The sequence below is a fragment of the Hyperolius riggenbachi genome, chromosome 6 (genome assembly GCF_040937935.1).
Source record: "Hyperolius riggenbachi isolate aHypRig1 chromosome 6, aHypRig1.pri, whole genome shotgun sequence".
Lineage (NCBI taxonomy): Eukaryota > Metazoa > Chordata > Amphibia > Anura > Hyperoliidae > Hyperolius > Hyperolius riggenbachi.
In genome coordinates this window covers 169,480,093-169,494,087 of record NC_090651.1, presented here as the reverse complement: position 1 = coordinate 169,494,087, position 13,995 = coordinate 169,480,093, and the positions used below count along the sequence as shown (strand labels likewise).

Genomic DNA, 13,995 nt, shown 5'->3' with positions numbered 1-13,995 from the left:
GCCGGTTCCTGACAGGCAGAGACTGTACAAATGTGTAGTTTGCCTACAGGCTGATGCATTCTGTTGCAATGCGGAGGGGCACACATAGCGACACAAATTTAGATGTCTGCAAAGCTATTGGGCGTTGCTCATCCCAGTCAGTCTACCTTGTGGATCGCTGGTCAGTCGGGGGCTACTGTGTACACATGCCAGATTATCGGCAGAGGCAGTTGTTATCGGCTGCATCAGCCAACTGTAATCAAGCGTGTGTACAGGCCTTTAAACTAGCGTCTATTTCCAGGGCAGCACCCCTGAAAAAAAGCAACCCCCTTCCACTCTGCCTGGACAGGAAGTAGATATTTAAATTAGTACAAATATGTAAACGGACACCTTAACGGTAATCTGAAGTGAGAGGGAAATGGAGCCTCCCCTTATTGATTTCATTTTTAGACTATGCCAATTGCATGGAAGTCCTGCTGATCCTCTGCCTCTAATACTTTTAGCCAAAGAGCCTGAACAACCATTAGCTAATGCTTGTTCAGGGTCTATGGCTAAAAGTATTAGAGGCTTGTTTCAGGTGTAGGATTTGGACACTTCTGCAACTAAAATGATCAGCAGGACCAAGGTTGTCCATTCCCGACCCCTTTAATATTTAACTGGCCCATCAGACAAATGATCTCCAGGATACACTTTTGGCCGTACATTGTTTTTGAACTGTGCTGAATTGCGCTACCTCAGTAAAAAGAACTGCTCAAGCACGAAGTGCGCAAACGCTCTTTTATTGTGCACGCACAATTCACAATCGCTTGTTCTTGTGAACTTCCAGGAGCGGAAGAGACCCTGACGACAATCTTCTGTAACAGGATGGAAGGTCTCACTTACCAAGAAAGGTTAGATAAATTGGGTTTAGTCTAGAGAAAAGACGCCTTAGAGGGGATCTAATTAACATGTATAAATACATCAGAGGGAAATATAATAGCTTGGCGATTGAGCTTTTTGTCCCTGGGCCTTCTCAGAGGACTAGAGGACATGATCTGCGCATGGAGGAAAAAACGTTTTAGCCATTATAGGTAAGGGTTCTTTACAGTAAGGGTGATTAAGATGTGGAATGCATTGCCACAGGAAGTCGTTATGGCAAACTCTATACCTGCATTTAAAGGGGGCTTAGATGCTTTCCTTGCGTTGAAAGACATCCATGGTTACAATTACTAGGTAATGCCCAATGATGTAGATCCAGGGATGTTATCTGATTGCCATCTGGAGTCGGGAAGGTTTTTTTTTTCCCTTTTTGGGGCTAATTGGACCATGCCTTGTAAGGGTTTTTTTCGCCTTCCTCTCGATCAACAGGGATATGTGAGGGAGCAGGCTGGTGTTGTACTTTGCTCTCTGGTTGAACTCTATGGATGTATGTCTTTTTTCGACCAAAATAACTATAGAACTATGTAACATGGACAGTAGTAAGTCCTCTCGCACACCAGACTTGTACAGTAAAAGTTTTGGCACACTTGAGATGTGCTGTAAGGCCTCTTTTTAACATGGGAGGCTAAAGCAGAGAATTCACTACCTCTCAGCTGCTCATATGCTTTGTAGCACTTGGAATAAGCAGGAGAGAGGCAGACACCATATTGAGCCACAAGTGAGCATGGCCACTGCTGCCCTCAAACATTACGCCATGCAGTCGGTTAACCCCACCACATGGCAAACGCTGGCATGAGTGGGCTTACAAAACACTGCCATTCATCTGCATTAAATTGCACTTGAAAAGCACTTGTGTCCGTCAGAGAAGAGGCTGCCCTACCTGATAAGTGTGCAGTTTAGCCATCTGAAAGAAGCATAATTCACCTAGTCTGTCTAGCTCACACAGGGAGATGGACGAGGCTGTTGAGCTTTCATGTCAGGTGACAGGAGCAGCGTTGGTGCAGGACTGGCTGTGTATATTGTAGGGTAGAGACTGTCTGTACAGATGCAGTGCTGTATCCCTTTTGCAGATGCAGTCTAACTGGTCACACATGTTGCGTTTTTTTTTTATTGACAAATTAACCTCATCAGAGAATTATATGGTTCATTTTGGCAGTGTTTTGTAAACTTACAAGCTTTACATGCAAAATAATATTTTATCAGTGCAGCATTTGTGCTATCTTAATCAATGGTAATGTTGAGAAATTACTTTTTTTTTTTTTTTTTTTATATTTGATGAGAAAATATGTACATGTATATATTTAAGTTTTTTTTTTGTTTTTTTTTTTTTTTCTGCTTCCTTTCTAGGTAAGTTTTGGTCTGCTAAGAGTCTTCAGTGTAGTGGTTCCATTCCTATACTTGGGAACGCTCATCAGCAAAAACTTTGCTGCCTTACTAGAAGAGCATGACATTTTTGTTCCAGAGGATGATGATGACGATGATTGAGAGGTAAATAAATTTTATTTTTTTTACACAAATGTTTATATTCTCAAATAAATCCTTTTTAAAAGTACCTCCTTAGAATCACCTTCTCTGTCAATTTCTGCACTAGAGACTTCCCCAGCATGAGACAGAAATCTTCTCAAACCATTTGTCTTGTACACATGCTGGTGTACAACGGACCCCCACCTCCTTAAAGTGGCACTGAAGCCATTTTAAAAATATAAAGCAGATACTTACCTAAAGAGTTGGAGGCTCTGGGTCCTATAGAGCATTCCAGTTCTCCTGCTGGTCTCCGCGTTCCCTTGCAGGCTCCCCGTTAGCAGTTCACGACCAATTGGTCGTGAACTGCCATCTTCTGTGTTGGGGTGACTTCGGCAGTCTTCGGAAGCACTCAGGCTTTTAAAGACTGGCTGCTCCGTACTGTGCATGTCTCTGGTGCACACGCAGTACAGAGCCGCCGGTCTTCTGAAGCACGAGTGCTTCCAAAGACTGCTAGAGTCTCCCGCGGCTGGAGATTTAAAACAAGAAGTCTGCAGGGAATCGAGAACGGTAAGGTACTGAGTATCTGTTCTTTGTTGTGTTTCTGTTACACTTCAGACTTTAACCACTTGAGGACCAGAGGTTTATTTTTACAGTTCTGCACTTTACAACTTAACGGTTTATTGCTCGGTCATACAACTTGCCACCCAAATTAATTTTACCTCCCCTTTCATCTCACAAATAGAGCTTTAATTTGGTGCTATTTGATTATTGCTGCTGCTGCTTTCGTTTTTTAATACAAAAAAAAATAACAAACCTATAGATAAGTTAATTGTCCCCAGACTATGATCCAAACACTACACTACTAATACATAGAGATATGGCTTTGGCAGGGATTAAATTGTGAGCCCCTCCGGAAGGACAATTAAGTGACATGACTATACTTTGCAGCGCTGCGTAAGAGGTCAGCACTATATAAATGTAAAATCATTTGATACTAAAAAAACAGCCTGCCTGGGGGCTTGGGCCCACTGTGTTTACTGATGGGAGAGCTTCCATCAAATCTCTCTCCTCAGCGGAATGACGCCATATGGTGATGCGAAGGAACAACAGAGATTCCCTGCTGCCGCTAATCTGCATTAGGTAGACGGCAAACGGATAAAGGACAACCTGAAGCGAGAGGTATCTGGAGGCTGCCAAATTTAATTATAAACATTACCAGTTGCCTGGCTAACCTGCTGATCCTCTGCCTCCTAATACTTTTGGACCCTGAACAAGCATGCAGCAGATCAGATGTTTCAGACATTGTCAGATCTGACAAGATTAGCTACGTGCTTGTTTCTAGTGTGATTCAGACACTACTGCAGCCACATAGACCTGCAGGGCTGCCAGGTAACTGGTATTGTTTATAAGGAAATAAATATGACCGCTTCCTTATCCCTCTCACTTCAGTTGCCTGGGTCAAAGCTCAGGATCAAAATCAGTTATTTACATTAAGAGGATCATCAGGATCCTTTTGAGGCTTCCCTCACTACTCAAACGTACCCCGTTGCTCAGCAAAGCTCCGTTTTACATGCAACTCCTCTTCCTATAGCGTGGCCTTGTCGCTAATCTTCCGGGGGCTGCGCTCTGCGACGGGGGACATCAGAGCAGGGAGGGAAGCCTCAATAGGATCTTGAGGCTTCACTCTTTTAAGGTAAGTATCTGATTTTGTACCTCAGATTCGGCTCGGGTACTCTTTAAGGCCTGGAACCCACTGCAAACCGCAAACGCTAAACGCAACCGCTAGCAATTTGTAACAGCGGTTTGCAAGCGGATTCATGCGCGTTTGCGGTCGCGTTTTGCAACATTGTATTTTTTTGCCCAGCGGGTGCGTAGCGTTTTGCGGTTTGCGGTTTTATCCTGATTGGTCGTGTGAATAATTTTTCATTTTGTTACATTGCGCTGCACCGCAAAACGCTAGCAGAACCGCTCAGTTTAGGTTTTGCTGAGCGTTTCCACTAGCGTTTCAATACTTTACATTGAAGCGCTAACGCTCCCAAAATGCTGCAGGTCCTGCGTTTGCGTTTCTGAGAAACGCAAACGCTCCTGTGGAAGTTGCCCCATCCATTAACATTAGCACAGCGTTTTGGCAAACTGCTAGCGTATCGCAGTGCTGCCAAAACGCTGCTAAAAGCGCTCCTGTGGGTTCCAGCCCTAAAGGCGTCACTGATTGACTTGCCTGGTAGATGGTCTCAGTCAAGCGCATATTTTCCGATGTTTAAATTGTGGTGCTTTTAAGACAGGCAGGATGCTGGGGAAAAAAGTTTGGCATAGTACAGCAGCATTGGGTTTCACTTTATGGTTAAGCTATGTGCACACAGAAAGATAGATTGTGTGTAACGGCCAATGAATAAGATTGTACCGCGATCTAGCCTTAAAAATATCCACACGAAGTGATGAAAAAGACTATGAATATTACGGTAAGCGATCAGATCATTAAACAATGGTGAATGTAGGCAGAGTGCCTACATCCACCATAGACTTTGTGGACACATCGTTTAATAATCGATTGTAGCTCTCTACTAGTGATGGACATTTCTAGGAGAACTCATGTAGAAATATGTGATTTGTTTGATCAGATTTGCAAAGTTCTGGTTTGCTGTGATCACATCCTATTTCAGCACATGATCATGACTTGCATATCTATGACCTGATTAAATTGATCACATGCTTGAATGTTGCTGTTTTTTTTGTTTTTGTTTTTGTTTTTTTTTTACTCCAGCAAATTTGTGATTGGTTACTTGTTTGCTTGCTGTCAAAAAGTAATTTTTTTGTATAATTACCGCTGGATGGGAGTCTGACACACTGACAAAAAATAAACTGTATTTTGTGCACATTATGGCTGCAGTCCATCTTCTGGAAGTGATCCTGAATATTACAGTAGACGTAAACTACTATGCAGAAAAGGTGAACTGATGGACTCTACATGCCTGGTTCCCACTGTGAAGCATGGAGGAGGAGGTGTGATGGTGTCGGGGTGCTTTGCTGGTGACACGGTTGGGGATTTATTCAAAATTGAAGGCATAATGAACCAGCATGGCTACCACAGCATCTTGCAGCGGCATGCTATTCCATTCGGTTTGCATTTAGTTGGACCACCATTTATTTTTCAACAGGACAATGACCCCAAACGCACCTCCAGGCTGTGTAAGGGCTATTTGACCAGGAATGAGTGATGAGGTGCTGCGCCAGCCACCACAGTCACCAGACCTGACCCAATCAAGATGGTTTGGGGTGAGCTGGACCGCAGAGTGAAGGCAAAAGGGCCAACACGTGCTAAGCATCTCTGGGAACTCCTTCAAGACTGTTGGAAGACCATTTCAGGTGACTACCTCTTGAAGCTCATCAAGATAATGCCAAGAGTGTGCAAAGCAGTAATCAAAGCAAAAGGTGGCTACTTTGAAGAACCTAGAATATGACATATTTTCAGTTGTTTTACACTTTTTGGTTATGTACTGTACTTCCACCTGTGTTAATTCATAGTTTGGATGCCTTCAGTGTGAATCTACAATGTTCATAGTCATGAAAATAAAGAAAACTGTTTGAATGAGGTGTGTCCAAACTTTTGGTCTGTACTGTATATGCATCCTTATTTACTAAGGCCTTTCTCGAGTTCTCCAAGCAACTCTAGTAGGAATGTGTCATAAGTGATCCAGTACATTTGGACTGGATTTAAAAAAAATAAAATACATTTGGTAGGATATTTACGTCCTTACCTGGATCATATTGAAATATAATGGGATCTGCTAGAATTAGTTGTGTGATTAGTCTCATGCAGGCACACCCATTGAAAGGAAAGAAGTCCTAATTCTACTTGCAACCACAATTCTTAATAAAACCACTTTTCACACAACCACTAATTTTCTTGGCACGCTTCATCATGATCTGGTATTACCAAGCTGAGAAATCATGTCTATTTAACCACTTCGGGACCACAGTCTTTTCGCCCCTTAAGGACCAGAGCCTTTTTCTCCATTCAGACCACTGCAGCTTTCACGGTTTATTGCTCGGTCATAAAACCTACCACCTAAATGAATTTTACCTCCTTTTCTTGTCACTAATACAGCTTTCTTTTGATGCTATTTGATTGCTGCTGCGAGTTTTACTTTTTATTATATTCATCAAAAAAGACATGAATTTTGTCAAAAAAATGACTTTTTTAACTTTCTGTGCTGACATTTTTCAAATAAAGTAAAATTTCCTATACATTTGAGCGCGAAAGTTATTCTGCTACATGTCTTTGATAAAAAAAAAAACATTCAGTGTATATTTATTGGATTGGGTAAAAGTTATAGCGTTTACAAACTATGGTGCCAAAAGTGAATTTTCCCATTTTCAAGCATCTCTGACTTTTCTGCGCACCTGTCATGTTTCATGAGGGGCTAAAATTCCAGGATAGTACAAATACCCCCCAAATGACCCCATTTTGGAAAGAAGACATCCCAAAGTATTCAGTGAGAGGCATGGTGAGTTCATAGAAGATTTTATTTTTTGTCACAAGTTAGCGGAAAATGACAGTTTGTGACAAAAAAAAAAAAAAAAAAAAGTTTCCATTTCTTCTAACTTGCGACAAAAAAAAATGAAATCTGCCACGGACTCACTATGCTCCTCTCTGAATACCTTGAAGTGTCTACTTTCCAGAATGGGGTCATTTGTGGGGTGTGTTTACTGTCCTGGCATTTGGGGGGTGCCTAATTGTAAGCACCCCTGTAAAGCCTAAAGATGCTCATTGGACTTTGGGCCCCTTAGCGCAGTTAGGCCGCAAAAAAGTGCCACACATGTGGTATTGCCGTACTCAGGAAAAGTAGTATAATGTGTTTTGGGGTGTATTTTTACACATACACATGCTGGGTGGGAGAAATATCTCCGTAAATGACAATTTTTTTATTTTTTTTACACACAATTGTCTATTTATAGAGATATTTCTCCCACTCAGCATGGGTATGTGGAAAAATACACCCCAAAACACATTATACTACTTCTCCTGAGTACGGCGATACCACATGTGTGGCACTTTTTTGCACCCTAACTGCGCTAAGGGGCCCAAAGTCCAATGAGTACCTTTAGGATTTCACAGGTCATTTTGAGAAATTTCGTTTCAAGACTACTCCTCACGGTTTAGGGCCCCTAAAATGCCAGGACAGTATAGGAACCCCACAAATTACCCCATTTTAGAAAGAAGACACCCCAAGGTATTCCGTTAGATGTATGGTGAGTTCATAGAAGATTTTTTTTTTTTGTCACAAGTTAGCGGAAATTGATTGTAATTGTTTTTTTTCACAAAGTGTCATTTTCCGCTAACTTGTGACAAAAAATAAAATCTTCTATGAACTCGCCATTCTCCTAACGGAATACCTTGGGGTGTCTTCTTTCTAAAATGGAGTCATTTGTGGGGTTCCTATACTGCCCTGGCATTTTAGGGGCCCTAAACCGTGAGGAGTAGTCTTGAAACCAAATGTGGCAAAATGACCTGTGAAATCCTAAAGGTACTCATTGGACTTTGGGCCCCTTAGCGCACTTAGGGTGCAAAAAAGTGCCACACATGTGGTACCGCCGTACTCAGGAGAAGTAGTATAATGTGTTTTGGGGTGTATTTTTACACATACCCATGCTGGGTGGGAGAAATATCTCTGTAAATGACAATTATTTGATTTTTTTTACACACAATTGTCCATTTACAGAGAGATTTCTCCCACCCAGCATGGGTATGTATAAAAATACACCCCAAAACACATTATACTACTTCTTCTGAGTACGGCGATACCACATGTGTGACACTTTTTTGCAACCTAGGTGCGCTAAGGGGCCTAACGTCCTATTCACAGGTCATTTTGAGGCATTTGGATTCTAGACTACTCCTCACGGTTTAGGGCCCCTAAAATGCCAGGGCAGTATAGGAACCCCACAAGTGACCCCATTTTAGAAAGAAGACACCCCAAGGTATTCTGTTAGGAGTATGGTGAGTTCATAGAAGATTTTTTTTTTGTCACAAGTTAGCGGAAAATGACACTTTGTGAAAAAAAAAACAATACATATCAATTTCCGCTAACTTGTGACAAAAAATAAAATCTTCTATGAACTCATCATACACCTAAAAGAATACCTTGGGGTGTCTTCTTTCTAAAATGGGGTCACTTGTGGGGTTCCTATACTGCCCTGGCATTTTAGGGGCCCTAAACCGTGAGGAGTAGTCTTGAACCCAAATGTCTCAAAATGACCTGTGAAATCCTAAAGGTACTCATTGGACTTTGGGCCCCTTAGCACAGTTAGGCTGCAAAAAAGTGTCACACATGTGGTATCGCCGTACTCAGAAGAAGTAGTATAATGTGTTTTGTGGTGTATTTTTACATATAACCATGCTGGGTGGGAGAAATATCTCTGTAAATGACACATTTTTGATTTTTTTTACACACAATTGTCCATTTACAGAGAGATTTCTCCCACCCAGCATGGGTATGTGTAAAAATACACCACAAAACACATTATACTACTTCTCCTGAGTATGGCGATACCACATGTGTGACACTTTTTTGCAGCCTAGGTGCGCTAAGGGGCCCAACGTCCTATTCACAGGTCATTTTGAGGCATTTGTTTTCTAGACTACTCCTCACGGTTTAGGGCCCCTAAAATGCCAGGGCAGTATAGGAACCCCACAAGTGACCCCATTTTAGAAAGAAGACACCCCAAGGTATTCCGTTAGGGGTATGGTGAGTTCATAGAAGATTTTATTTTTTCTCACAAGTTAGTGAAAAATGACACTTTGTGAAAAAAACAATAACAATCCAATTTCCGCTAACTTTTGACAAAAAATAAAATATTCTATGAACTCATCATACACCTAACAGAATACCTTGGGGTGTCTTCTTTCTAAAATGGGGTCACTTGTGGGGTTCCTATACTGCCCTGGCATTTTACGGGCCCAAAACTGTGAGTAGTCTGGAAACCAAATTTCTCAAAATGACTGTTCAGGGGTATAAGCATCTGCAAATTTTGATGACAGGTGGTCTATGAGGGGGCAAATTTTGTGGAATCGGTCATAAGCAGGGTGGCCTCTTAGATGACAGGATGTATTGGGCCTGATCTGATGGATAGGAGTGCTAGGGGGGTGACAGGAGGTGATTGATGGGTGTCTCAGGGGGCGGTTAGAGGGGAAAATAGATGCAATCAATGCACTGGGGAGGTGATCGGAAGGGGGTCTGAGGGGGATCTGAGGGTTTGGCCGAGTGATCAGGAGCCCACACGGGGCAAATTAGGGCCTGATCTGATGGGTAGGTGTGCTAGGGGGTGACAGGAGGTGATTGATGGGTGTCTCAAGGTGTGATTAGAGGGGGGAAATAGATGCAAGCAATGCACTGGCGAGGTGATCAGGGCTGGGGTCTGAGGGCGTTCTGAGGTGTGGGCGGGTGATTGGGTGCCCGCAAGGGGCAGATTAGGGTCTAATCTGATGGGTAACAGTGACAGGTGGTGATAGGGGGTGATTGATGGGTAATTAGTGGGTGTTTAGAGGAGAGAATAGATGTAAACAATGGATTTGGGAGGTGATCTGATGTCGGATCTGCGGGCGATCTATTGGTGTGGGTGGGTGATCAGATTGCCCGCAAGGGGCAGGTTAGGGGCTGATTGATGGGTGGCAGTGACAGGGGGTGATTGATGGGTGGCAGTGACAGGGGGTGATTGATGGGTGATTGACAGGTAATCAGTGGGTTATTACAGGGGAGAACAGATGTAAATATTGCACGGGCGAATTGATAAGGGGGGGGTCTGAGGGCAATCTGAGCGTGTGGGCAGGTGATTGGGTGCCCGCAAGGGGCAGATTAGGGTCTAATCTGATGGGTAACAGTGACAGGTGGTGATAGGGGGTGATTGATGGGTAATTAGTGGGTGTTTAGAGGAGAGAATAGATGTAAACAATGGATTTGGGAGGTGATCTGATGTCGGATCTGCGGGCGATCTATTGGTGTGGGTGGGTGATCAGATTGCCCGCAAGGGGCAGGTTAGGGGCTGATTGATGGGTGGCAGTGACAGGGGGTGATTGATGGGTGGCAGTGACAGGGGGTGATTGATGGGTGATTGACAGGTAATCAGTGGGTTATTACAGGGGAGAACAGATGTAAATATTGCACGGGCGAATTGATAAGGGGGGGGTCTGAGGGCAATCTGAGCGTGTGGGCAGGTGATTGGGTGCCCGCAAGGGGCAGATTAGGGTCTAATCTGATGGGTAACAGTGACAGGTGGTGATAGGGGGTGATTGATGGGTAATTAGTGGGTGTTTAGAGGAGAGAATAGATGTAAACAATGGATTTGGGAGGTGATCTGATGTCGGATCTGCGGGCGATCTATTGGTGTGGGGGGGTGATCAGATTGCCCGCAAGGGGCAGATCAGGGGCTGATTGATGGGTGGCAGTGACAGGGGGTGATTGACGGGTGATTGACAGGTGATTGACAGGTGATTGACAGGTGATTGACAGGTGATCAGGGGGGATAGATGCATACAGTACACGGGGGGGGGGGGGGTCTGGGGAGAATCTGAGGGGTGGGGGGTGATCAGGAGGGAGTAGGGGGCAGATTAGGGACTTAAAAAAAAAATAGCGTTGACAGATAGTGACAGGGAGTGATTGATGGGTGATTAGGAGGGTGACTGGGTGCAAACAGTGGTCTGGGGGGTGGGCAGGGGGGGGTCTGAGGGGTGCTGTGGGCGATCAGGGGGCAGGGGGGGGGGAAATCAGTGTGTTTGGTGCAGACTAGGGTGGCTGCAGCCTGCCCTGGTGGTCCCTCGGACACTGGGACCACCAGGGCAGGAGGCAGCCAGTATAATAGGCTTTGTATACATTACAAAGCCTATTATACACTGTTGCAGCGGCGATCCGGATGCCAGTAACCCGCCGGCGCTTCCGAACGGCCGGCGGGTTACGGCGAACGGGGGGCGGAGCCAGTCCCCGGCGGCTGATCGCGTCACGAATGACGCGATCGCCGCATTGCCACTCCCGCAGCCGCCCCCGCCGATGGGCGTATTGCGGTCGTTTGGGCCCAGACTTTGCCGCCGCCCATCGGCTGGGGGCGGTCGTTATGTGGTTAAAGTATACCAGTAAAAAAAAAAAAAAAAAAAAAAGCCCCTATGGAGTAGGATCCTAATGAGGCTTCCCCCAGTCTCTGTAGCCTCGGGGATACAGCACTGGCTCCCCAAAAAATTCCCCTGAAGCAGCAATATTTGCCTTCAAGAATCCAGCGCAGGCGTACTAGCGACTTTCCGATGGGCTCCAGTGGAAATATTTCCGCCTGAACGGAAAGCCGCTACTGTGCATGCGCTGGATCGCCGTAGGTAAGCATTTAGCTCCCCAGTGTTCTGGGGTACAAGCACTGCAACAGAGGACGGGGAAGTCTTGTTAAGATCCAGAGGCTTACCCTTCCGAGGTAAGTACCCCCCAGGGGCTGTTTTTGTCATTACAGGTTTACTTTGATACTGAATATTGGAGATAATAAGAAAAGAGGCGCCAACAGGATAAAAAAAACACTAAAAACTTAAAAACCTATCTTGATAATAGTGGAGGCAGTGGTGGACTTACCTCCTCCAAGCAGAACATACGACTGTGGATTTTCAGTCAAAACAATTTTATTGGATACTCCAAATAAAGTGCAACACGTTTCACAGGGTACAAACCTGCTTCATCAGGCAATAACAGGAGTAAATAGCATCTGCCAGTATCCTAAACGCTGAGCGCCTCTGTGTTAACTAAATATTATTTATTGTATTTATAAAAGCGACAACATATTACGCAGCGCTGGACATTCGTTTAGGTTACAGATAATATTTAGGGTTGACATATAGCAATTCGACAATACAGGAAAACAAGAAAAACCAGATCACGCAGCACAGTAGGTGTACAAGGTAATGCTTAGTCACTGGGTGGGAGCATGGAGATCAGGCAAGTTGAGTTCACTCAAATGCATAGCATGGGTGCACAGTAATGGAGGTGCATGGTCAGGTCGGACACAAAAGGAGGAGGACCCTGCCCGAAGGCTTACAATCTAGAGGGAGAGGTAGGGATACGAAAGGTAGGGACCGGAGTTCAGCTGCGAGTTTAGAACACTTGTGAGGGGTGGTAGGCCAGAGTGAGCATTCTGCTTCCCTGTCACATTTCCGCTTGACTTGGTGTGGCTAAAATACACCTGAAAATGCAACTCCTGCTCTAACAAAAAAATCTTAGTCAAGTGGTCATCTCTCTTCTGTAGGTTCTTGCACTCTTTAGTGCCCTCCTCTGAAATTGGGTGATGATGGAACTCCATGAGAGGAGTTGTCTTGTTTAGAAGAAATTACAATCTGTAGACTTCAGTACTTGCAGAATATTTATAAGATTCACATTATGTGAAAGCAAAGTATTTTCGTTTTTAATGTTTATCATTATTTACGGTTACTAAAATTTAAAGGACCACTATCGCGAAAATTGTAAAATTTTAAAATACTCGTAAACACATACTAAGTATGTTTTTTCCAGAGTAAAATGAGCCATAAATTACTTTTCTCCTATGTTGCTGTTGCTAGTAGAAATTTGACAGAACCGACAGGTTTTGGACTAGTCCAGTGATCTGCAAACGTGGCTCTAAAGCTGTTGAGGAACTAAAAGTCCCACAATGCATTTGCCTTTATAAATCAGGACTGTGGCTGTCAGACTCCTGCAATGTATTGTGGGACTTGTAGTTCCTTGACAGCTGGAGAGCCAAGTTTGCAGATCACTGGACTAGTCCATCTCTTTATGGGGGATTCTCAGCAAGGCTTTTATTCTTTGTAAAGACATGCCTGGAAAATAATTTATGCAATGATGATGCCCAGCCTTCCTGCTTGCTGCACTCTTTTTGACAGTTGGACAGAGCAACTGTCATTCACGGAGTGCTTTTGAAAATAAACAAAACTCTGAGGAGATAACTAGTCCAACACCTGTCTTTCTATCAGATTTCTACTACCTACTGTAAGTGACAGCAACATAAGAGAAAATTGACGGCCAACATACTTCTTATTTGTATATGTTTACAAGTATTTAACATTTTACGATTTTCGCGATAGTGGTCCTTTAACATTCTTACAAAAAAAAGTAATCGTGTACTGCTATTATCAGATCTTGTGCCACTAACGCTCTGTTTTTATTATACAAATTCATCCAGTTGTTGACTGGCAGTTGATGTTTTCCTTTTGTATCTTTGCAGATATTTTTCTATTGAAGACCATGTGCAATGATGGTACCAACTGAAAAGTCTCTCGTGATGCTAGCCACTGATTTGCTGCATGTTGTTTACAGGGCTTGTGTGACTTTGAGTGTGGTGGTGCAATATCATGGGTTTGGGAAAATCATAATAAATACTTTATTTAAATCCTAAATTTATGAACCAGTTTTATTTTCCCTTATATGTTGGATCTCCCGCATCAATGGAGTGTCATCCAAATTTCACATAAGACACAGCGAACAACCGGATTCTGATAAATTTAAAAAAAAAAAAAAAAAAAAAAAAGTTGGTGGTCCATATGCAATTAATTTTTTCACTTGAGTTATCTCCTAGGAGATCATTTTCATCTTCTCTTTAAACTAAATTTCCAGCATTTTA

The 13,995-nt window shown here is 43.5% G+C and overlaps 1 protein-coding gene across 1 annotated transcript in view; it reads left to right on the top strand.

Moving 5' to 3' along the window:
• SMDT1 (single-pass membrane protein with aspartate rich tail 1) overlaps positions 1-13,771 on the top strand; it is a 34,673-nt gene extending 20,902 nt beyond the window's left edge. The window contains exons 2-3 of the mRNA XM_068240212.1: positions 2,245-2,385; positions 13,600-13,771. Coding sequence (XP_068096313.1) covers positions 2,245-2,382 — 138 coding nt within the window. The 3' untranslated portion in view covers positions 2,383-2,385; positions 13,600-13,771. The remainder of the gene's footprint in view (positions 1-2,244; positions 2,386-13,599) is intronic.
• Positions 13,772-13,995: the final 224 nt, after the last annotated feature.